The 22,642-nt window shown below is 39.8% G+C and overlaps 1 protein-coding gene across 2 annotated transcripts in view; it reads left to right on the forward strand.

The window, feature by feature from the left end:
* STK38L (serine/threonine kinase 38 like) overlaps window positions 1-22,604 on the forward strand; it is a 44,644-nt gene extending 22,040 nt beyond the window's left edge. For both annotated transcript variants that reach the window (XM_090146802.1, XM_090146808.1), the window contains exons 2-14: window positions 3,932-4,076; window positions 5,508-5,559; window positions 6,791-6,913; window positions 7,482-7,565; window positions 10,481-10,604; window positions 11,069-11,223; window positions 12,118-12,220; window positions 12,959-13,020; window positions 13,746-13,863; window positions 14,007-14,130; window positions 15,600-15,695; window positions 16,718-16,809; window positions 18,459-22,604. In XM_090146802.1, the coding sequence (XP_090002928.1) occupies window positions 3,932-4,076; window positions 5,508-5,559; window positions 6,791-6,913; window positions 7,482-7,565; window positions 10,481-10,604; window positions 11,069-11,223; window positions 12,118-12,220; window positions 12,959-13,020; window positions 13,746-13,863; window positions 14,007-14,130; window positions 15,600-15,695; window positions 16,718-16,809; window positions 18,459-18,586 (1,406 nt within the window). In that variant the 3' untranslated portion in view covers window positions 18,587-22,604. The remainder of the gene's footprint in view (window positions 1-3,931; window positions 4,077-5,507; window positions 5,560-6,790; window positions 6,914-7,481; window positions 7,566-10,480; window positions 10,605-11,068; window positions 11,224-12,117; window positions 12,221-12,958; window positions 13,021-13,745; window positions 13,864-14,006; window positions 14,131-15,599; window positions 15,696-16,717; window positions 16,810-18,458) is intronic.
* The last annotated feature ends 38 nt before the right edge of the window (window positions 22,605-22,642 follow it).

Below are 22,642 nucleotides of genomic sequence, written 5' to 3' on the forward strand. Positions count from 1 at the left end.
TTCCTGGCAGGTGATACCTCTATACCTTCCCTCATCTCTGCATGCCCCAGGCCGGAGCTGAGAACGCTAGAGGCTATATGCAAGAAACTTGACTTTGTGTTCTTGTCCTTACTGGTGACCCCAGTGAAGGGCCAAGTGTTTCTTTTTGAGGAGACTAGATCTCCAGGGGCCTCAGTTTCTTCCATTTTCCCTTTTCTGGGTTATTAAGTGGGAGTAGTTGCTTCCATTGTTTTGCTTTGATTAACCAGAACCTTAATCTACAAGTCTAGTATGAAACCACTAATGATGGGCTGTGGGAGCTGCCAACAAGTGTCCTGGTGGGATCATGAGTTTTGAGACACCAGTCGTGCAGCAAGAGCTGGGCATGGAATTTTCAACAGTGGAGGCACTACCAGAAGAATCCATTAAGGCTTTGATGTAGAACTGCCACAATAGATGGGAGCTATCCCATCTGGGAGCTATGAGCTTGGATTCTGGGCCAAACAGTACAGACAGTTCCTCTACTGTTGGCAGCTCAGGGGCCTTGTGCCAGAGACTACGCACTGTCTCCCACCCATTATGGGTTTTTTTGACATCTCTCTCATCCAGAGCCTTTGGTGTGTCATTTTTTTCCAACGTAACAGGCCCTTTGGAAAGAGAAATCTTCAGCCAGGAAGAGCTTCAGCCAAATGCAGGGTGGTTAATGTGACCTTCTCGTGGTGCGATGCTGGTGATGCAGCAGGAGGAGAATGCTGCCATTATGCAGATAGCATGAACTTGGGTGAATTGGTCATTTTTTTTTGAGGGTATTTCCAAGAACTATGGATGGCACCTTTTCAAAGTGTTCCCATTAATCTGATGAGGTCAGTAAAAGGTTCCATTTTGAAGCTGCTTCTTTCTGCCTTTATCCCCTCAGTTATCCTCTGTTTTATAAAGCAAATATTTATTAAATATATATATTTACTTTGTTTTGGGGTTTGTTAGTGGAAGAGAGGTAGGAGGAAAAAGGATGAACAGATTTTCTCTGCTGAGCTGACACTGGATTTTGCAGAATATCTTGGATCTCCCACCACCTCTGCACACCTTTCCATTTAGTTTGGGGAACCTGGAGAGCTCAAGGCGCTTTCTGCTTTTACAAAGCTTTTTTTTCCTATAGTGCTGGAGCAAACTGGTGGCCACTTGGGTACTGGCACCAACTGCAAAGTGAGCAAAAGTCTACTAGGTTCTTTCTCATGCAGTCCTTCTGCTCTGGTGGGCATGTAGCGTGGTGTGGCACTGAGCTCAGTATGAGGTCCTGATCTGTTAAATAGCTTTCTCTGAGCTAAGTTACTTGTTGGGCTCTCTTCTACATTTTCCTGCTCTAGGTCCACAGTCGAGTTCAGCCCTGCTATATATAGCATGGTGTGCTAGTGCCAGAATTGTTATCTCCTTTTTACAGGCTTAATAAAATCAAGTGACTTAGGTTTGCTATTTGGTAACGTCTGCATTTGTGAGTATAGGAGCATGGGGAAAACAAATTAACAGGAAACGAAATTGCAGTGTTATTTTATCCTGCCAGGAATAGAAGCCACGCAAGTGGTAAATAGCCTGTTGCCTGCTGGTGTTAGGTCCTGCTTTACCTTAAGGAAAGGTTAATCTGTTCCAAGCTTGGGTTGATGCTACTCTAACCCGGATGCTCTAAAGCAATCAGGAGGTGAGATTTTGCTCTATCAGATTGCTTTTTGAGCACACACAGATGCCAGTGTGTGTTCAGCAGTTGTTGTGTTTGATTGGATGTTATCAACCTGCTGCTGGTTCTGCTCTCGAATACCTGCTTTCTATTTATCTTTCCCCACCTATCAAGGAAGAAGGAGAGAAGGCTACTACCCAGTTCTCTAACTTTTGGAATAGTGTCCAGTATGGGGTATGTGCTCATGTGGAAAATATAACCCCTGAATTTTTAGTAAAGATTACTGACAGCTGACAGCTCTTGTCTTTCTTTAGTAGAAAACTGCAGGGGACAAAAGAATGATTAAAAAAAGAAAGATCTGCATCGCCATAAAGCAATTGTAATGCTCTTAAAACCTCTTTGTGTGTTTATGTAGAGATACATTCTCGTTCTCTGAACTCTGAAGTGTCTCACACTCAAATACCCAGCTAAAATAATGTCCATCTAATGTTATAAAAAGCCTTTATGTGTGACACAACAGCTGCATGTCTGACAACAAATATCTTATTGTCACACCAAATTCAATTAAAAATCCACAAGTGTAAATGCTGGCTTCACAGTAGCTGTCAAATCCAAAGCAAAACAGAAAAGCAAGGCAGAATTAAACCATTCCTGTGTGATGGAAAGATGCAAATCTATTTCTTGTACGAAACTAAAATTCGAATTCTTTCACCTTAAAAGGTATTAAGCTCTTCCTGAAGATCATAAACCTAATTTAGGATTTGTCTTCCTCAGTATCCTCTGGTAAAATAGAAAGGTTACATAAACAACTAAAAGGAAGAGCATTTACTTCTGTGCAGTTTTCCATTAAAAAACAAACAAACAGAAAAAATAACACCCTATCTTGATCAAACCAACACTGGGCTGAGGTAATCATGACTGCCCTTGCAGCGGGACAGCAACTCTCCTCAGCCTAAAACCAGATGAGGCACCAATCCTCCCAGGACAAACTGCATTGTTTTTAACCTAGGTTACATGCAAGGGGCTCGCAACTGCCCTAGGATGCTTTGTCCAATATTACAAGGGTTGTTCTGGCACAGTTTAGCTCCTCAGATTTCAGATGGAAAGGCTGCTGTCTTCAAGAGCTTTACATTTTCTTTTTTCCTCTCTCTTCCCACTTTTTAAAGGCTTAGGAGCCAGGTGCCCTAACGAGGAAGTACTTTATCTCCAGAGATTATGTATTTGCAGCCGTGTTTCAAATCTGCTCTTCCAAGATTTCACCCAGAGTTGGAGAACCCATTCATGGGGAATTCTGTAAAGCATGAGACTTCCCCGAACCCCCTGTTGGGTTGTCAGCACAGCACAGGAGTTAAGCTGAAGTGCTGGCTACTTCATGCACTGCTGGTGGGGAAAGGGTTCTGTTCTCCTTGGCTGGCTGTTGCTTCGAGAATAGAACAAGAAACATAAGTTTTCCATTTAAAATATGGTGAGTCCATGAATGGCAGTGAAGCTGGTGAGGGATCTGGAGCACAGGTCTTATGAGGAATGGCTGAGGGAACTTGGACTCTTTAGTCTGCAGAAGAGGAGGCTCAGGGGAGACCTTGTTGCTCTGTACAGCTCCCTGAAAGGAGGTTGTGGTGAGGTGGGGTTTGGCATCTTGTCCTACGTAGCAACAATAGGATGAGAGGTAATGGTCTTAAGTTGCGCCAGGGGAGGTTCAGGTTGGATATTTGGAAGAATTTCTTTCTGAAAGAGTGCTGATGCATTGGAACAGGCTGCCCATGGAGCTGGTGGAGTCACTGTCCCTGGAGGTGTTCAAGAAATATGTGGTTGTGGCTCTGAGGATGCAATTTTGTGAGCTGCTAAGATATTCTAAGGTATAAATTGGTTATTTTATATTCTTGAATTCACCTCCCCTCTGGATAGGGTTAGGAGTTTTCTTCATTTACTTTTTCATTTTATCACGTTGCCTTTTCCTCCCCTGGGCTGCGCTTGAGCCTACTGGACAAACATCTTCCTAATTTGTGGCTGGATGAGCTGCCCAGAGCCTGCATAGCTCTTTGCTATGATTCACCCTTTGTTTTGCCAACACGTTATTTGTTTTAGAGAGTGGGTAGTGAGTCTTGCTAGCTGAAAATACTTTTACAATGTGCTTTTTTTTTTAATGTGTTTTCTTACATATAAAGAAAGGTGCTTTTCCTTGAAATCTATAGGATCTAAGAATTTGGAGATGGATGGTGGAAAAGAGGTGTGCATGTATATGTTTTTCCAAGTGCGTAATGATTTGCCGTGCTCTTGTTTCAGTGTGTGTTACCATGGCGATGACTGCAGGGACCACAACATCCTTTCCCATGAGCAACCACACCCGCGAGAGAGTGACGGTGGCCAAGCTCACACTGGAGAACTTCTATAGCAACCTCATTATCCAGCATGAAGAGAGGGAAACCAGGTACCCACTCTGCTGTCAATTCTTCCCAGCACTTCTTGGCTGGATGTTGGTGGTGAAGCACCTTCAGCTCCGTGAACAGAGCAGGTCTCAGGAGTTTTTCATGGTTGGTAGCGAGGAGATGATCACCTGTGAACATCTCCTACCATTGCACCAAGCAATCCCCAAATGACTGAGGACCTCCACTCTTCAAATTCTCATATGATTTACCACCACCTCTAATTATTACTGCTTTGTAGAAACCAATAGGCACATGGTCTCACTTTGCAGCTCATGTGAGGTTTCCACTTGTGCATGTGGTTTTGGCAACCATTGATTCCTTCATGTGTGCCACAGGGAATAAACCCTACAGAGACAGATGCTGCAGAGCTGCTGATGCATAGTTACTTGTTTCTGTGTAAGGCAGTGGCTTGTGGTGTCTATTCATGCTCTGTGGCACTGAGCTCCTGCCAAGACTCGTGAAGTCTGCAGAAAGGAGCTTGTGGGAAGTAGGGAAGGAAGAAATGGATGGGAAGAAAGAGTTTTAGGGATAACGTAACACCTACCCCTACATTTCTCCTGTGTGGCACTGACTGGTGCTCTGTGGAAGGGAGCACGTTAGTCATCCCTGCTTAGCTCCTCTTATTGCTGCACAGTTCTGCCTCCACCGTGGTGAAGTGCTGCTTGAATTAAGTGTCAGAGCTTAACTAAACACTTGATTATAATGAATGTTGTGTTTCAAATTGTCGTCACCATGTGAAATTATCATTCTCTTGCTAATATGTTTTTAATTGAGGGGCTTTCAGTTAAGCAGCAGGGTTTCCCTCTTCATCACATTTAGTTATTATCCCATGCAATTGAGTTGCCTCTAGTTAGGCAGATAGACTGTCTGCAGAGGGCCTTTAATTTAGGGGATCCTGCTGCACTTCCTGAAATGCAGATAAGCAGGAGCAGCCTGGCACCCTGTGTTGAAACTTGCACGTGCTACCAGTGGGCTACCAGCTTCATGAAATTGCATCTTGAAGGCTATACAGGGGCATCTTGGGATGAGCAAAGAGAGCTGCAGGAGATATGCTGGCTCCCTTGCCACCTGTGCTGCCACCCCCATCTGTGGGGTGCCCCAGGCTTTGCTGTACACTTGGTACCACCCACCATTGCCACTCACCATCTGCAGGAGTCCAGGAACAGTGAGCCCTAGTCCAGGCAAGGTGCTGGGAGGAGAGGAATTCTGCAAGCACATAAATATGGGCTTAAGTTCACTTATACGTTTTCAACATATTTACAAGTGAGTAAACGCGTGGAGTGGGCAGTAAGTTTTCATACTTCCATTTGAAGCAAATGCTTTGGTATCTCGATTAAATAAAGTAGTCTGTAGTGCTACGGTATGGGGTATTTGGTTGTGTTTTTTTTTTTAAATTAAAAATAAATAGATGTCTTGTTTTTTCCCCTCTGCAGGCAGAAGAAGCTAGAAGTAGCTATGGATGAAGAAGGCCTAGCAGACGAGGAGGTAATACTACTTGAGTAACCTTTGAAGAGATTGCTTTGCTTTTTGTTCACATGTCTGAAAGTTGGTGTTTGAGTTTATGGGAACATTAAGCTGATGTCACATTAAGTTTATATTGTGAGTGCTGCTTTTGTGAATAACGAAGGAAGCTGTGCATATGCTTAAATACAAGGCTTTGAATAGCTAAGGTGCTCTTCATGCTGCTTTAATCATTATGAAATATATGACCACAGCAAGATTATAACATGTTTTTCAAAGTTTAAAATTGTGAGACATATAATTTGGATAAGGAAAGGATGAGATGCAGTTGGAAGAACTGGGTCGAAAGCAAAATGCTGAACCATTTTTTTTTTTCCTTGATTTAAACAATAAAGCAGGTGCTTCCTTGTTACATTTGAATATGGGCATGTCTGCATACTTTTCTGAGGTTGATCATTTCATTTCTGCCTGTACTGCATCCGGAGTAGATACTGGAATAAATAGTGACAGCATCTTAGTCATTTCTGGTCATTTCTCAAGTTTGTGGGGTTGATGTAACTTCTGGAAAGAGAGAAAAGCTAATGTGGGTGTCTGATGCCATCTGGTGGTTTCTAGTGACACTGTCGTTATACAAAATCTGTCAGGCCTGGTTTTTGAGTCACATTAACAGCCTCTGAGACCTTGGCATCTTTGGGAGCGTAGGCTGGCATTCATCTTTTCTCTAGGTGAATCCCTTTGTTTTTATAGGACAAAATATATGGCAGGACTGAGATAGATCATTTTTTTCAAATGCAAGTATTTTTCTGCCGTAAAATAAATAGATTTTGTTATAGGGTAGCATAAGTTGGATTTCTGCTGCCTGCCTGAGTTCCCTGTTGCCTGTCATCACTGTGTCTGCTGAGGTGCAGGTTTTAGCTTTTACTGATGTTTTATGCTGCTCAAAAACAGAGTCCTTGCCTTAGCTGTGACTTTGGCATTTGAACTGATGGACTTTGAACCAGTATGATTTTTTTTTCATTGATTTTTATCACTACTTCTCTATATCCAAGTAACAACCAAAAATAAAACAAGATCTAGGCCTGAGGCCTCTCTATGAATGACTGTGTTTGTGTATCATACTTAAGAAATTCAGAAAGTTTTTCCCTTTCACATTTTCCCTGTACCCATAATGAGAGAGAGTGCCTCACAGGAAGAGTGAGTATATATCTTGACTTTCTGTAAGATGATTTGAATTCTCATGTATGTGTTTTCTCAGAAAAAACTGCGCAGATCACAGCATGCTCGAAAAGAAACAGAGTTTCTGCGACTGAAGAGAACAAGACTCGGCTTGGATGACTTTGAATCTTTGAAAGTAATAGGAAGAGGAGCATTTGGGGAGGTTTGTAACTCTCTCCCTTGGACAGGATATTAAAATTGGATTGAAAATTAAAAGGAAAGATTTTGACTGTAGAATAAAAAGTTCCAGTTGGACAGGTTTGTTTCAGGAGAACAGCTATTTGAATAATTGTGTATGTGTACTGAGACCAGTAGTGAATCATGAGCTTGGATTTATCAAGGCCTTTGGAAAGGGTCTTAGTTTCTCACAGCTTCATGTTAGCCCCAGGTGATGGTGCTCGTGCAGCCCCCCCGAAATGGAGGATTTGCTGTAGCACAGCTCCACTCCATAAAAATCCTGCCCTGCATTACATGGTGGTTGTTCCTGTTCCTGAACTGTAGCATACACAATCCCACAGCTACCTGGACTCCAGTGTGCCTGTTAACAACAATTGCTTCAAATATCTGTTCATCATTTGTGTTGGCTTCGTACATGATGTAGAAATACTTCTTTATCCATATGGTTTTCAATATTTAACAGAAGCACCTTTCCGCGCCCCCCAGTTTAGAGCCGCCTTCTATATTTCATCTGGGCGTAGATGAGACTGATTGGGTTGTTTTTCTCATTAAAGGTACGTCTTGTTCAGAAGAAGGATACAGGTCATATTTATGCAATGAAGATACTAAGAAAAGCAGATATGCTGGAGAAAGAACAGGTTTGTGTTGCATAAGTTCCCTAGATTTCAAAGTTATGTGGCCTAGAAAATTTCCAGAATTCTATTTGGTCGTATTTTCCAATTCTATAGCCCCCATAATCAAACTGCAGTCCAAGGCATTTATGGAGTTGCTATGTCTGTATAAAGTAGTAGTTAAGTATTAAGGTCATGTAACAGCATTTTGAAAATGTTTTATTTAAACTGCTTGGAACACTGATCAAGATGGTGTTTTTTTCTTCTAGTCTTTTCCTTTATCAATGCATGCCCTGTAGCACTTAATCTGTAAAATTACATTTCAAAGATACTTCTTGAAAAGCTGAAGTAAAAACTGATGTTTTCTTTTGGTGGTCAGATACCAGCAGGTGTTGTGTTGTTCATTATTAGGCTTTGTTTTTCTTTTGTTTTGCTTTTTAGTTGGATTTTTGTTTGTTTTGTTTTATTTGCTTTTGCTTTCTAATCAGGAATTCATTGTGAATTCTCCGATAGGAGACAGCAAGCTCTTTAGCACCACAAAGAAAACAAATCAAGTGTAGATGTCTCAAGCAAAAGTGTAGCTGGAGAAAGCTGTGGTTATTCAGCCTTGAGAAGAGAAGGCTCCAGGAAGACCTCACTGTGGCCTTTCAGTACCTCAAGCGAGCCTATGAGAAAGCTGGGAAGGGACTATATTCATCAGGGAGCGTAGTGACAGGGCAAGAGGGAATGAGGAGGAAATTCTTTATTCAGAGGGTGGTGTGAGGCAGTGACACAGGCTGCCCAGAGAACATGTGGGTGCCCAATTCCTGGAGCAGTTCAAGGGCTGGTTGAATAGGGCCCTGAGCTGCTGGGTGGCAGCCCTGCCCATGGCAGAGGGATTGGAATCATATGATCTTTATGGTCCCTTCCAAACTAAGCCGTTCCGTGATTCTTCCTTACCTGTCCAAACCCCATGATTAGTTTACACACTATATTCCCCTGTATTGGTATTAGTACCTCTACTTTTTTATCCTAATACAGGGTTTTTGTCTTGCAACTCTGAGCTCTAAATGTAGGAAACGAAAGCAGTATCGTGTGCCCCAGAGGCAGGATGTGTGTGCCCCACTGGCTGAAGCCTTGCCCCCATTTCATAACCTGATGTGGCAAAGAGGCTCAGCTCACCCTCTGCATTTAGGCTGGAGCTGCTGGAGAGTATTTATCTGCTGTAACTTCCATTGCCAGGTTTGTTCAATGGGACGTATCACAGGATGCAAATACAAGAAAGTTACAACTTTCAAGAGTGGTGGCACTTGGACATTTTTCTGGCTGCTTTTTAAGCAAGTTTTTTACAGCTTGTAGCTACATTTGGAAATGGAAGAATGCTGGGTGGAAATAGTTATTTTCTTTTTAATGAGACTAAGAGAATAGATATGGCTAGATAAATTGAATTTGAGTATCTACTACTGAGAGGGAACCCACTGCCCTGTGAAAAAGATGCATCAGAAAGATGTTCAAACTGAGAAGGAGATACAGAAGACTTTGTTTGATGCTTATTGGAAATATTTCTTGATACTGGAAAATAGTGGCACATAGTACTTATTTTCTTTCCAGAAGTTGTTTCCAGTTATATGAAATATAAAAATTTTGTCGCTTATGTCAATAAATATTTTTCCATATGTATGTTTTTCATTTTTCTTTGCTGTGAGGGTACACATTGGTAATGCATACACCCTTCTGCAGTCTTTATTACCATTAGTTTCCAGGGAACTCATGGGGCAGCAGCTCTCAGTGTGTTTGTCCAATACCCAGCTGGGACTGAAATATCCTAAGTATGGTCAGTCATTCCCAAAGTCACTTGCCCAGGATCTGCCACAGCAGCAGTGGTGGCTGTATCAGTTCTGGGCCAGCTTTGTATATGTCACTTGAAGGAGTGGCTCCATCTTCTTTTCCATTTTTCCCCCAGCTAAAAGAGCCCAAGCCCTTCTTCAGTAGTGGCCATTCAGCTCTCACTGCTACTTATGGTCATCTCTATGGATTGAGACACATCGCAGCCCTTTTCACCTTGGCTGAGGCACTTGCCATGCAGTTGGAGTAAGCTTCACCATGCACACAGATAGGAGCAGTCTCTGGGTACCATTTGAAAAGCAGTTCAAACACAATCAGTAATGTGTGGGTTTGGGAGCTGCATAATAGTTCTCCTTATGTCAGATGGGTTTCTTTCACAGTGATGAAGAAAGGAGGTTTTACAAGAAGTAATTAGGCATTCTTATCACTCTTGCAATGGATTTTATAGGCTTACCTTGCTGAGTATGAACAGTGAGCTGTGTAGAAACAGTTATTTACCTTTTATCTGTATACATACAGGAGAAAACTGGTACTTTCTGACAGGAAAATCTATTTTATCTTTTAGTTCTTGCATTCTTTAAGGCAAAATGTTGGGTTTTTTTTTCCAATAGTTTTGCCAGTATTTGCACATTGAATTGCACACTGAATTTTTAACTGTGCTAGCAATAGAGCCACTATTTTGCAGAGCTGATCATTGTGAAGCTTTTTTAAAAGTTATTGTTATTATTATTTTGAATGCTATAGGATATAGTAAAAATGGAATAGCAGTTTTCAACTGGCTTTTACAGTTCTGCCCAACAAACAGAAAGCTTAACAAGCCAGGTGTTGTGTTTCTAGAGATTACTTCTGAAAAGTTATGGAAAGCTGATATTTTGCGAGGACTTCCTAGAATCTAGCAAAAACTATGAAAAATAGGAGTAGGAAAAAAGTATGAAAAATAACTAATTTTTTAAAGACAATGAAAATGTATAGTAGTGGACTTGATGATCCTTGAGATCCCTTCCAACCCAAGCCATTCTATGATTCCATGACTTGGAATATATATAGTATGGCATTTGGTGTTTAAATATTTAAATTATTCTTTTATTAAAGTTTGTTTGTTTGTTTTTTAATTCCAGGTGGCCCATATCCGAGCAGAAAGAGATATATTGGTTGAAGCAGACGGAGCATGGGTAGTGAAAATGTTTTACAGTTTTCAGGATAAAAGAAACCTTTACTTGATCATGGAGTTTTTACCTGGAGGTAAGCTATGTGTTGTGTTGAAAAGTGATATAAGGACTTCCTTATCTTTTGTTGAGAGCTTTCTAAAAATGTGGAAGCAAGCATGCTGTCACTTGCGATGATGTAAATTTTAATGCTGTTCTAAACAGGGTTGGATTGAATAATAATTCTAGTCATACGTTCTGCTGTTTACTGGCAAAGCTAGAAACAGTAAAAAGTAGCTCTTGTTCAAACAATTTTTGTGTTACACGTATTATGCATTAAACTTTGCTGTATCTTTCAAGGCTATCCATTAAAACTCCTATTTAGGATTTGCAACAATTCTACATCAAGTTTACTGAAAAAGCATGTTGAGTTTGTAGGTCCTTGCATTAACAGTTTTATAATTAGTAGCTATCAGGCTAGTTATGAGGTTAAATTTGGAATCTAGTGGGTTTCACATAGAATCAGCCTCATTCATACACTGTTTTCTATCCTTTGATTAGGTGACATGATGACCTTGTTAATGAAGAAAGACACCTTATCAGAAGAGGAGACACAGTTCTACATTTCTGAAACTGTGTTGGCCATAGATGCTATTCACCAGCTGGGATTCATCCACAGAGATATTAAACCAGATAACCTTTTGCTGGATGCCAAGGCATGTAACATGCATGTAAACTGCCTCTGCTTTAAACATCTCAGTCTGTAGATAATGCCACGTGCAACAGTGCTAATCACTGGGTGCCAGTAGTGCCATACCTGATTTAAGCTAGCCACAGTAATGGCAGAATATGGCCACTGTGTTTTTCCACTTGAATTCTAATATACCTAAGCAAAGTTTTATCCTTGTTTTGGTTTTGTTTGATTGACTGATTGATTGTTTTTGTATTTGGAAAGCCTCTTAGCTGTGAGAAGACCCACCTAGGGTGTCCAGATGCTCATATTCATGTACATAAAAAACTGATCTACTTAGTTGCTTCAAGAAGAATGAAAGCATAAAACATTCAGACAACACTAAATAATCAGCTCAGTTTCTGCAATTGTTTCATCTGTTTTATTATCCAGTCACAAGCAGGACCAGTCTGTCTCCTTGGCTGACTGTAGTGAGCCATTAAATGGTTCCACTAAGCATTGTACATGGGTCTGGAGACTATCTAGAGTTGATCTCTGGCAACCTGCTTAAAACCAGATTGCCATCAAAATAAAAAAAGAAGAATTTTATCCTGGAGGCTTTCCCAGTCTCAGTAGAACTTGGTTCAAAACAAAGCCAGGCAAAGTAGCTGTCCTTGGCTGTTGCAGATGATACCATTCTTGGGAACGATACCCTTTTTAGAGAATACACTCTCCCAGTACATCAGGATTCAGTCACTGTTTCCCTGTTTGTCCTGGATTAAGTTTGTACTGTTTAAGTCCATTGTTCACATTGCCTAAGAAGAAGACAAGTACAGTTATGAAAACAGTTTGCTTTTTTTTTTTTTTTTTTTTTTTTTTTTTTTTTTTTTGAGAACTACCTTTCTAAATTATTTTTTTAATCATCTTTGGTGTTTTTTAGGGTCATGTAAAACTCTCTGATTTTGGGCTATGCACGGGTTTAAAGAAAGCTCACAGAACTGAGTTCTACAGGAACCTTACACATAACCCACCAAGTGACTTCTGTAAGTATAAGTTGTCCTAGGTAAACATTTAAATGATTGTTAGCTGCAGCTGTACCACATCATCTTTTATTTCTGCTGTGTTAAGCATGATTAGTCGTGCTGATAGCATGGAGTTGGAAGTCTGGAAATGCATATTTTCCAGGATATGGAAGCATTTCATAGAAAAGAAATTATGCTTTCTGCAGTGCTAATATGTCTTTGTACATTTGTGTAAAATGCATATGGGCATAATGTAATGTGTCTGTATTGTAATGCAGTCTGAATTCTCAGATTGGACATGGGTTTCATGTGCTGGCTTACTGAGGTCAGTAACAGTCACATCAAACCTTAGAAGAGTGAAGTTGTTCATCTGTTTGCCATGACAACAATCGTAAAATTCTTTGGCAGTACTTCTTGGATTCTCTCTTGTTGTCTACAAAATGTTGTTTACAAAACATTGCCAGTTTCTGTTATCATATCTTATCTGCACTCTACCAACTGCAGCAATAAGGGTGGCTGATCTCAGATCAATCTGTAAAATTCTTAGCAAATGCTAACGTAGAATTTCAGTTTCACGTGATTTTCAGCTGCAAATTGGATGGTAGTTATTTGTGGTTCTTTTCCTGTCTCCAATGACAATGAAGTTTTAATCCTAGAAAAAAGCATTCTAAAGGTAGAAAATATTCTGTTTTCAAATAAGCACTGCTATCGGTCTTTTACTTTACAAATGCATTTAATATCTACTATTTTCTGAACTAGCATTTCAGAATATGAACTCAAAGAGGAAAGCAGAAACATGGAAGAAAAACAGGAGACAGCTGGTAAGTTCATAAAAATCATGTGGTTTTTTTTTCTTTCAAGCTATTTATAGAAAACAATAAATAAAAAACAGGCATTAACTCTACTGTTTTATGTTTTTTAAATCTGGAAGGCCTTCATCTCTTATAGACGTAGCTCTCTTCAAGCTCTCAAAATTGTGTTTAAATCAAGGTGCTCTAGTGGTTCGGGTTGAAGACTAGCAAAGAGTAGGATGAGCATCAGCTGGATTGGTTCATCTGCTTGTTTTCAGGGCTGTGACTATTTTAATGAGTGTTATGGAAGGGCAGTGGAGAGTGGTGCACTGGAGTGGTGCCATCTGTGTTTATAGTGCAGGATGGCCAGGTAATAAAGGGAATTCCAGCATTAACTAAATCAGACAGAAGCATCTCTCAGCCATGGGATTTTCAGAGTTTCAACCATCCTTGTGATTTCTGGAGAACAGCAGTTTGCAAAAGTCTCAAAAATCTCCATTTTCAAGTTTTGGAACTCTTATTTTTCTTCGTATTCAGGAGGATGACTTCCATTTACTTCCAAGATTCAACATTCACTCTGCATCTGTGCTTACTCATGTAGAATAATGCTCTTGGGACTTTAGATATCTTGAATTGTCAAATTCAGCCCTCTTGTCCACGCACATAATAAGATTCCTGTGAATCCCCAGGAAGAGATTTTTGCAAAGTGTAAAAATATAGTATTCATTTATTTAAGAGCTTATTCTATTTTCCAGGCATATTCTACTGTTGGGACCCCAGATTACATTGCACCAGAAGTATTTATGCAGACTGGGTACAACAAACTATGTGACTGGTGGTCTTTGGGAGTGATTATGTATGAAATGCTAATAGGTAAGTTAAAAAGCACAACCTAAGAATCATTCAGATGGTTCAGAGGTGACTGGGTCCATCAGTTCACCCAGTCTGATCTCCCACGTAGTGCAGGTGTATGCAGTTATAAGCCTGTTTGTTTGTTTAATGTCCCGTTTTTGCAGGGTATCCACCTTTCTGCTCAGAAACACCACAAGAAACTTACAGGAAAGTTATGAACTGGAAAGAAACTTTGGTATTTCCTCCAGAGGTACCCATTTCAGAGAAAGCAAAGGATTTAATTCTAAGGTCAGTATCAAGAGCTCACTTCTGACCACTCACTTACACGTAATCATCTTCCATTAGGTTAACTCTGTCCTGTACAAAGGAAGCTGTAGGTTGGAGGGAAAATTGGTTTCTTCTCTGTCACCTTCCTTGATGGATTTTTTCAGTGTTTTCCCTATTGCCACTTGGGTAACATGAAGGAATAAGGTATAACAATCTTGATCTGCACTACTGTATCAGGAGAAATGGAGCACACTGGGGAAAAAAAATTAGTGATTATCAAACAATATTTTTGTCTTCTCAGGGACTAAGAAAAACAGCCATTCACCAACACTTAATGCACTGAAAGAAATTTCTGACTATTTTGAATTTACTTGTTGCTTTCCAAAATGCTAGTTTTTCATCCATGCAGCTTGTGTTGAATTTTTGGGAGGGGTTTTGATGTCATTAAAGTCAGGCAGAAATGTTCTAGACCTGGCAGATTTGGAGGGGCAGATGCTTTATGGCCTTGATTTATTTTATTTTTTCAAAGAAAATATTACAAGCTTACACAGTTTTATTACTGGCAAAAAGAGGAATGCACTTTTTTAGGTAGAGCCAAGAACTAGAATTTGTTATTAGTCCAAACAGTGCTCCAGTTGCACATAGCTAACATAACAGATACAATCAATAGTTATTTGTAATCCAGTTAGCGATACTAATACAGTTCAAATTATTTAATTATTGCTAATCCTTATTCATAATTTTGTATATAACAATTTAATTATGTTTTTTGTATCTGTTTCTCTGTTGTTTTTGCTTAACCTCTCCTTGATGCTGTCAGCATCCTGAGTTCTGTGCTGTGAAGAGCACAGAGTATTACTGCTGGGGATTTCTCCCTTGTTCTCTGGCTGTATTCAGGACAGTTTGAGATATTTTAATATCTTGTTAGCGTGTCTTGCAGATTGGCTTCTGGATTTAGTTATGCCAAGACTATTAACTAGAGTTAACTAGATCAATTTATGCCCGTGACACTATTTACATTTAGGCTTTTTTTTCCTGTATGTGGAAGGAGCTACTTAAGTGTAAAATCACACAATTTCAAGAAGCTACGGAAAGCTGAATTTAAAAATATCTTTAGTTAATGGGCAGTTTACTACAACAAGGTCAAAACAGTAGGTGAGGCACCAGAGATCTCAATGTATACTTTGTTCAATACAGCTTGGATGCATTAGACAGAGGTTATTTGAGCCTAAAGTAAGTTTTAGACAAAGCAAAATTCCTGTATTGATAGAGATAAAACCAAACTAAGTAAGATCTGACAAAGCTTGAGACCTAGTCTGGCTGTTAGTGCAAAGTTTGTCCTAGGGGCAATTGGCTGCTTTTACATTAACCAGGAGATGCAACACTTTTAAGCAGTTTGCTAAGATTCCTTGATACCATGACACTTTTATTTTCTTTTGCATCTGCCAGCCTTTATTGTAATGTTCTCTTTATTTTTTCTACCTTTTCAGGTTTTGTACCGATTCAGAAAACAGAATTGGTAGTAATGGAGTGGAGGAAATTAAGAGTCATCCGTTTTTTGAAGGGGTGGACTGGGGACATATCAGGTACACCTTTTATAGAAAACATGGAAGTCATGACAGCAAGAATTTCATGCACTGTGATGGCAAATTCTCATTTTGAAATGCACCTCCTGACAATCAAGGTTTTCAGGCTGTGCTGGCATTCATAGATCTCATCAGATTTTTACTGTTGTGAGGAGTCTCAGAAATGCCCAAATTTCCTGGGATGGCTCTTCCAGTAATGCTGTGTTTTTGCTCATGACAATCCATACAGTAAGAATGTGGTTGTCCAGCTCTTCTCATTTCCTCTGGTGTGGAAAGCTTCATTTATGTGAAAGACATTAATGAGCAGCAAAAGCAGTGACGTATTTGTTCATGTCACATTTGGCAATCTGGCAAAAAAAAGTTTCCTCATTCCACCCAGAAGTGGATGTAATGGTAATTGTAATAATTATGGTTATAATAAGTTTACACTTATAAATTAATAACTCTCCCACAGTGCCATTTTCCAGTTTTAATGTTTTTGTGGGATAGATCATTTCAGTAGCTTTAAAAGCTACCTTAAAAGTTCTGAGTGTCAAGTTAATAAAGCAGCAGCATGTCAGTCAACTCATTTTGGATGAGAGATGCTGGCATCAGAAGCAAGAGCTACAGCTGAAAGGTATTTGGATGAGTTCCATGGAATTGTAAAGCAACGTGTCTAATGGCTTCAAATGCAAGTAAAATCCTGCTCAGCGGGGTAGGCTGGATCCATGCAATCAAGGTAACCACAGTGGTTCTTGGTGACATCAAAGATCACACCGATAGCTGTATGGCAGATGAGGGTGGAATGCTGTTTCAGCTAATGGAAAAGCATGTTTTCCTCAGCTTTGCCAAGAGGATGCTGATGCTAGGAAACCAGTAAACCTTCTTGTGATGTCAGAAAATTGGCATCTTTCAAGGATTGAATGGAACCTTTGCTTTTTAAATTGAAAGGCTGTTGCAGCTGTAAAAATCTAAATTAAACAAAGCTGGAACTTCATGTGTTTTTCCTAACATTCACTATTCTGCCATTTGTTTGCTTACAGGGAAAGACCAGCTGCAATTCCAATAGAAATCAAAAGTATTGATGATACGTCCAACTTCGATGAATTTCCTGAATCTGATATTTTACAGCCAGGTGAGGCTACCATTGTAAATTCCAAATTTCTGTCTACAGCTTGCCAGAATACTCCTTGGGTTCATTTGTTCTTGTTAATGTTCATTTTTCTGATACCCTAACCAAGTTAATATACAGGCTTCATCTAGAGATTTTCTTTCAAAAATAGATGTTAACCTATGATTTGTCATAGCTTCTATCTCCGTAAGACTTTGGGGGAGGGAGAGAGGAAAGATTGTAACACCCATTTATTAGTAAATGGTTTGTATATATAGTGAGCATTGAAAAACTGTACAGTTTTCAACCATGTGATATAAACAAAGTCTGACCAAGAGCAGATCAGTGCAGATTTTTTTTACTTTAACTTTTTTTTCTTAATTTTATGCCAAACATAAAAGTGAACGTATTTTTGGGCAAAAAAATTCAGACAGATGATTACTTAACATAATGATTTATAAGCCAGAGTGGCTCTACAGATCATTTAGGTATTTTTTTAATTGTTAATTTCTATTGTGGAATAGTAGAAAATTGTTATATATGAAAGGCCTGATTGGCTGACATGCCTAATTCTTTAGTTCCCGCTGTTTTCAATTAATTATTAACAGATTAAAGATAGATATATAACAATGATTAATTTCTGTCAAATAGGTGCAGATGTGCAAACATCTGCAAGAATTGAAGGCTATTTTTTCTGAGATGGCTTTTATTTAATGGCGTAGAAATTTGTCTTTTCAGTGCAAAAACAGTTGATCTCCAGTTCTTGTTAGCTACTGAAATCCATATTTAGATAATGTGAAGTATATTTGTATTGGTTTTGGCATCTCAGATGCATTGTGTTACTGAAAATGTTACTGTAGATCCAGATAACCAAATGCTCACTTGAGTATCAGCGTTTTTGGCACCCAGTGTTGAACATGCTGTTGCAGAACTCTAAGAGCAGCAATCTGAGTGCTAAATATAGGAGCCCACTGCAGAGAATGCCAGTGATCAGCACACCAGCTGTGTGGGCTGCTCACAGATAGAACGTGACCAGATCCCCTGCTGGCTGAACCTTGTGGGAGCTGTAAGCAGGGCAGACATCCTAAAATAGGAACATGTGCTCGATGTGCATTGTTCTTTTGGAAGAACTTGGAAAATTGGAAATTTTTTTCTTATGTTTCCAGGGGGGATAACACTATGTGTATACCTGCATTCGGACTGCACAGGGAAGCCTGTTGATGAGGCCTTCTTGCTTCACCTGCAAGAACTGCTGTGCTTGCAGGCTCTCTTTCTCATTACAACTTTGCAATATTTAAAGGGAGATTATAAACAGGAAGGAAATCAACTTTTTACAGAGATAGATAGTAATAGGACAAGGGGAAATGGTTTTCAACTAAAGGAGGGGAGAGTTAGATTAGATGTCAGGGGAAGATTTTCACTGAGAGTGAGGTGAGGTGCTGGAGCAGGTTGCCTGGAGAAGTTGTGGGTGCTCATCACTGGAGGTGTTCAAGGCCAAGTTGGATGGGGCCCTGGGCAGCCTGGTCTAGTGGGTGGCAACACTGAGGCAGGAGGTTTGGAGCTTGATGATCCTTGAGGCCCCTTCCAACCCAAGCCATTCTATGATTCTATGACATCTTGGAAGCAACACTTCTTAATTTTGTTTTGTTTTTATTTTTGTATCTGAATTCTAGTGCCAAACACAACGGAACCTGACTACAAATCCAAAGACTGGGTTTTCCTCAATTATACCTACAAGAGGTTTGAAGGGCTCACTCAGCGTGGCTCGATCCCTACCTACATGAAAGCTGGGAAGTTGTGAAACTAAACACAAACCCACAAAAAACAAAAATTACAAACCTCAGGTAGCTGCATCACCAGACCTGCTTGGCATTAGTTATCAATATATTGACTCTGGTGCGCATCAGTTTCACAAGGAAATTCTACAGGATTAGGATTTCTAAGACTACTACTACTACAGGAATTAGTTGGCAGTGCCAGCTGGCTTTTTTTTTTTTTTTTTTTTTTTAATATTTGAATATTTTTGTTAACTTTATTATACAAAGGTACTGGAATAAAAGGAACCATACATCCCTTTGTAACTGCACTGCCTATGTGTGTATAACAATTAATTATGCCTCTGTACTGTGGCTTTGTTTGTACTGTAACCCATTTAATCCACCCAGGAGTAAAACATATCATTTTATGCAGCATTGTCGTTACACTGCTCACCTGGTGGGTTTTAGGTATGCAGTATAAAAAACCATTGCCCACATTTTCAAAATTCTCTGAGCAGTGGCTCTAAGGGTATTCCAGTTGTGGTCTGCAGTTGTCCCACGAGTGTGGCAGCAGTGGAATATTTTAAATAGCAGTGTCCTGTGGGGCCTACTGGCACACTCTCCAGTGTCGATCCTCCTCCCTGCTGGAGGGTTTCATGATCAGATCATCCCATGTTCTGTGGGATGTGGGCAGGGAGATGGTCCCTTTGATCTGCTTTAAATGATAGTTGGTGGGCCCTGTTATTGAAGATGATGTTACTGTTTATGATGATTGTACGTGTTGGCAAATTCAGAAGAGAAACAGGAACAACAATAAAGACTCTTAACAGTGGAACTTTTTTCAGACATCAAGTTCTGAAAAGGCAGCCATTTCCAGGATTGTGTTCTTGCTTCATTTTTGAGACAGGTCATCTTTTTGCTGCTGAGAATTTAAACATCCTTTTCTATCCGAGAAAAACTTGTTCTGTGATGAAATTGCTGCTTTTTCTTTTTTCATCTCCATAAGAAGTTCCAGACAGAAGGGATATTGCTGTACCCTTCTCTTTCCGGAATACCTGTAGCAGCCTCTGCCAAGCCAAAGGAAGTGGAGTGCCCTGTTGGACTCTGTCCTGTAGGCTCCGTCATCTTCTCATGTCTCTCCCTAAAGTGAACCATGAGGTTACAAGGGATCAGCTGGGTTTGAAGTCCAGTTACCAGAAAACAACCAACCATGACTGAATCAGGTGGAGCATATACTACCATTACTCTCAGTCTGCAAGCTGGTGACAAACTGACAGCAAAGATGAGTCAAGCAAATGGAAGCAGAGCCTCCTGTGTACTGGCTGAGATTTTGCTCATCAGCTTAGAAGTCATTCAGAGCCAAACAGCATTCCTTTAACAGCTTGCCGGTATCTAGTTGCTGGCAAATTTTACATCTCTGCTTATACTAGCATATTATCTGTATTGCTTTGAATCTGTCTCAATACAGTAGAGATCTTTGATGTCATTTTCTGGTTACAAAAGGCTTACAGCGATGAACAATTGACCAGTGATTGAACAAGCAGAGTCACTATTGCTGCATTCTTCCCCTGGATGCAATGAAAAGCACTCTGGAGGCCTCTCAACGCCCATCAGAATGAAGCGCAGGATGTTTTGGCATGTGGTAGGGAGGACTCCAGCAGACTGACTTTCACAGCAAAATGGAAGTGACTATTTATAAAGCTATCACAGAAATATTTATTGCTGTTAGGCACCATGGTGTCAGCTGTTCTGAATTATTTGTATGCTTCAAAAGCTTACTGTGTAGTGCTCATCTGTTGCATAAAATTCAATTTGCCAGAAAGGTTTCTGTGCATCAGTGGCTTACTGACCTGTGTGTACTCTTCCCCGATCCAACAGTTATTATGTTCTTCAAGGGCTTCAGTAATCTGTACTCCAATATTTTATCTCCTGTCAAGCATCTGACACTTACGCTGATTTTCTACAAAAAAATTTAGTCTGCAGTTCATTGAAGAAGAGTAACCAGTGTGTTAAAGTCCACCCAATTTGCAAAGTATTGTGTTACCTTATGGCTAAGCTAAACTTTGTCTAAATGTTCAATTTAAGCCATCTCCCATTTCTTTTCTTTCCAAAACTTAGGATAATTAACATCACTTTACTGCTATTGGAACAAGATCCTTCTGGAATTCTACAGTGTTGTTCTTAGCCATGTTAATGTAGTGAGAGTCAACTTGAATCCATTCAGAGGCTGTCCAAAATCAGCAGCTCGCTTAAATCCACTTCTGTACTTTGGGATGTCTTTCTGCCAGTGCTCTTGCAGCTTCTGAGGCATCTAAGAAAAGGAAATTATTTGTCTGATATTTGATCTATTCCACCAAGAAAGAGGATCTTGGGCAGAATATATACAAGGCACAAACTTGGCCCCAAAGGATACTGCTATTCCAATGAGAATTTTTCTCCATTTTCATTTCCAGTCTCATTTTGGGGGCTCTATGCACCAGAAATGGAATTCCTGTGAGCACTGCATTTCAAAAGACCACAGTTACCCTATATGCATAACATACAAAGAGGCCTTTGCTTGAGCTTGCTAAGACAAGATAAATTTCATGGGAACTACAAATACTCAGTAATACTGGTCATTTTTTTTTTTCCTGTGGGGGCTTGAGGGAGGGCAAATAAACACACATTTAATTTAAAGCTATCTATGATACAACTGTGTCTGTACATATTCACTGGTTTACAAACTTGGGAAAAAGCTCAATCCTTATACTCGTAACACTAAAGATAATAAGCATTTAAAATGGAGGACGGTTAATCATATCAGTGCTCACATAGGAGTTACATCCTTCGGGAAACAGCCTGCAGCCTACTTAGCATAAACTCCTGTATCGTGGTAGTTGAATTTATTTTTTTGAAAACATAGCGTTATTTTAATCGATAAGTCGAGTTAAACAAAATATTAACTACTGCTTTTAGGAATATAGAATTTTTTTAAAGATAAAACTGTGACACTGTAATAGATTGAAGAGAACAGAAGGTTAATTTACACTGGCTTTCAAAAAATGGAAGTGCGACATATCTCTTGCTTTGTTCTTTTTGTCTTATTTGTTTGGATGGTTGTTTTTATTTTCTTCCTTTGGTGATGTTTGTCACTGTGCCATTTATTTTTTGTATTCTTGGAGTACCAAAGATCCTGAAATGGCTTGATGATTGCAACCATGTCCAAATTTATTTTCTGGAAGTGAGCGTTGTTAACTTTGTCTAAATGTGGATTTATGTATGCAAATTGTTATCAGAGGTTTGCTGGGGAGATTGCAGCAGGAAAAACTCGAGTGCGTCAGTGGAAGTAATGAGCCTGAATCCAAATTCTGGATCTGAACACGCCAAAACGGAGGAGGAAGTTTGGATCGGAAAACACAGCCGAGCTTTTGCACTTTGTTCCATCTCTAATCGGCATGAGCGCCTGGCCTTGGCTACAGAACGGCAGCGCAGGTTGTTTCACGTACAAAAGGAGTTTTTAAAAAATTGCCAGCATTCACAAATCAAATATTGTTGATACTGCATTTGCACTGTTAAATTTGCCTTGCTGGAGAGTTACGTAAGTGTTATTTTTATAGGTCAATTGTCAAACACCTGAGTCGTCGGATACAGTATGGAATAACAGCATGATGTGGGTGAATTCACCTAAGTGCAAAGAGGCTTGCTGGAAGCTCTCTGCTCTACCAAGAGGAATGGGCATAAGCAGTACAAGGGCGTTGTGTTGGCTCCTTGTAATGAGGTGACTTTCCTCTGCGACAGCAAGTAGGGAATAGTGCTGTTTAGCCCAGTTATACTGTAATGCTTAGGAAGTGCTCTCACTTTTTCAATAACATGAGCAATTGCAAGCATTGTAACATACTGTACTTTGTCATTTTAATGTTGATATATTACAGCAGCTTGTTCTTGGAGTCAAAATGGCAACTGCTATATTTTTCCTAGACTATTTCATTAGTTGTGGTTGGGAAAGTTACATAGAAGCATTATAAAAATTTATATGAGGCTTTTTACAGCATTTGAAAATAAAAGTAGCATTCTTTTTGTAGAGTTGCAGTTTTTATTTTTTTACACAAGTGCTGGGATTG

Source organism: Phasianus colchicus, chromosome 1 (assembly GCF_987193195.1).
Source record: "Phasianus colchicus chromosome 1, bPhaCol1.hap1.1, whole genome shotgun sequence".
Lineage (NCBI taxonomy): Eukaryota > Metazoa > Chordata > Aves > Galliformes > Phasianidae > Phasianus > Phasianus colchicus.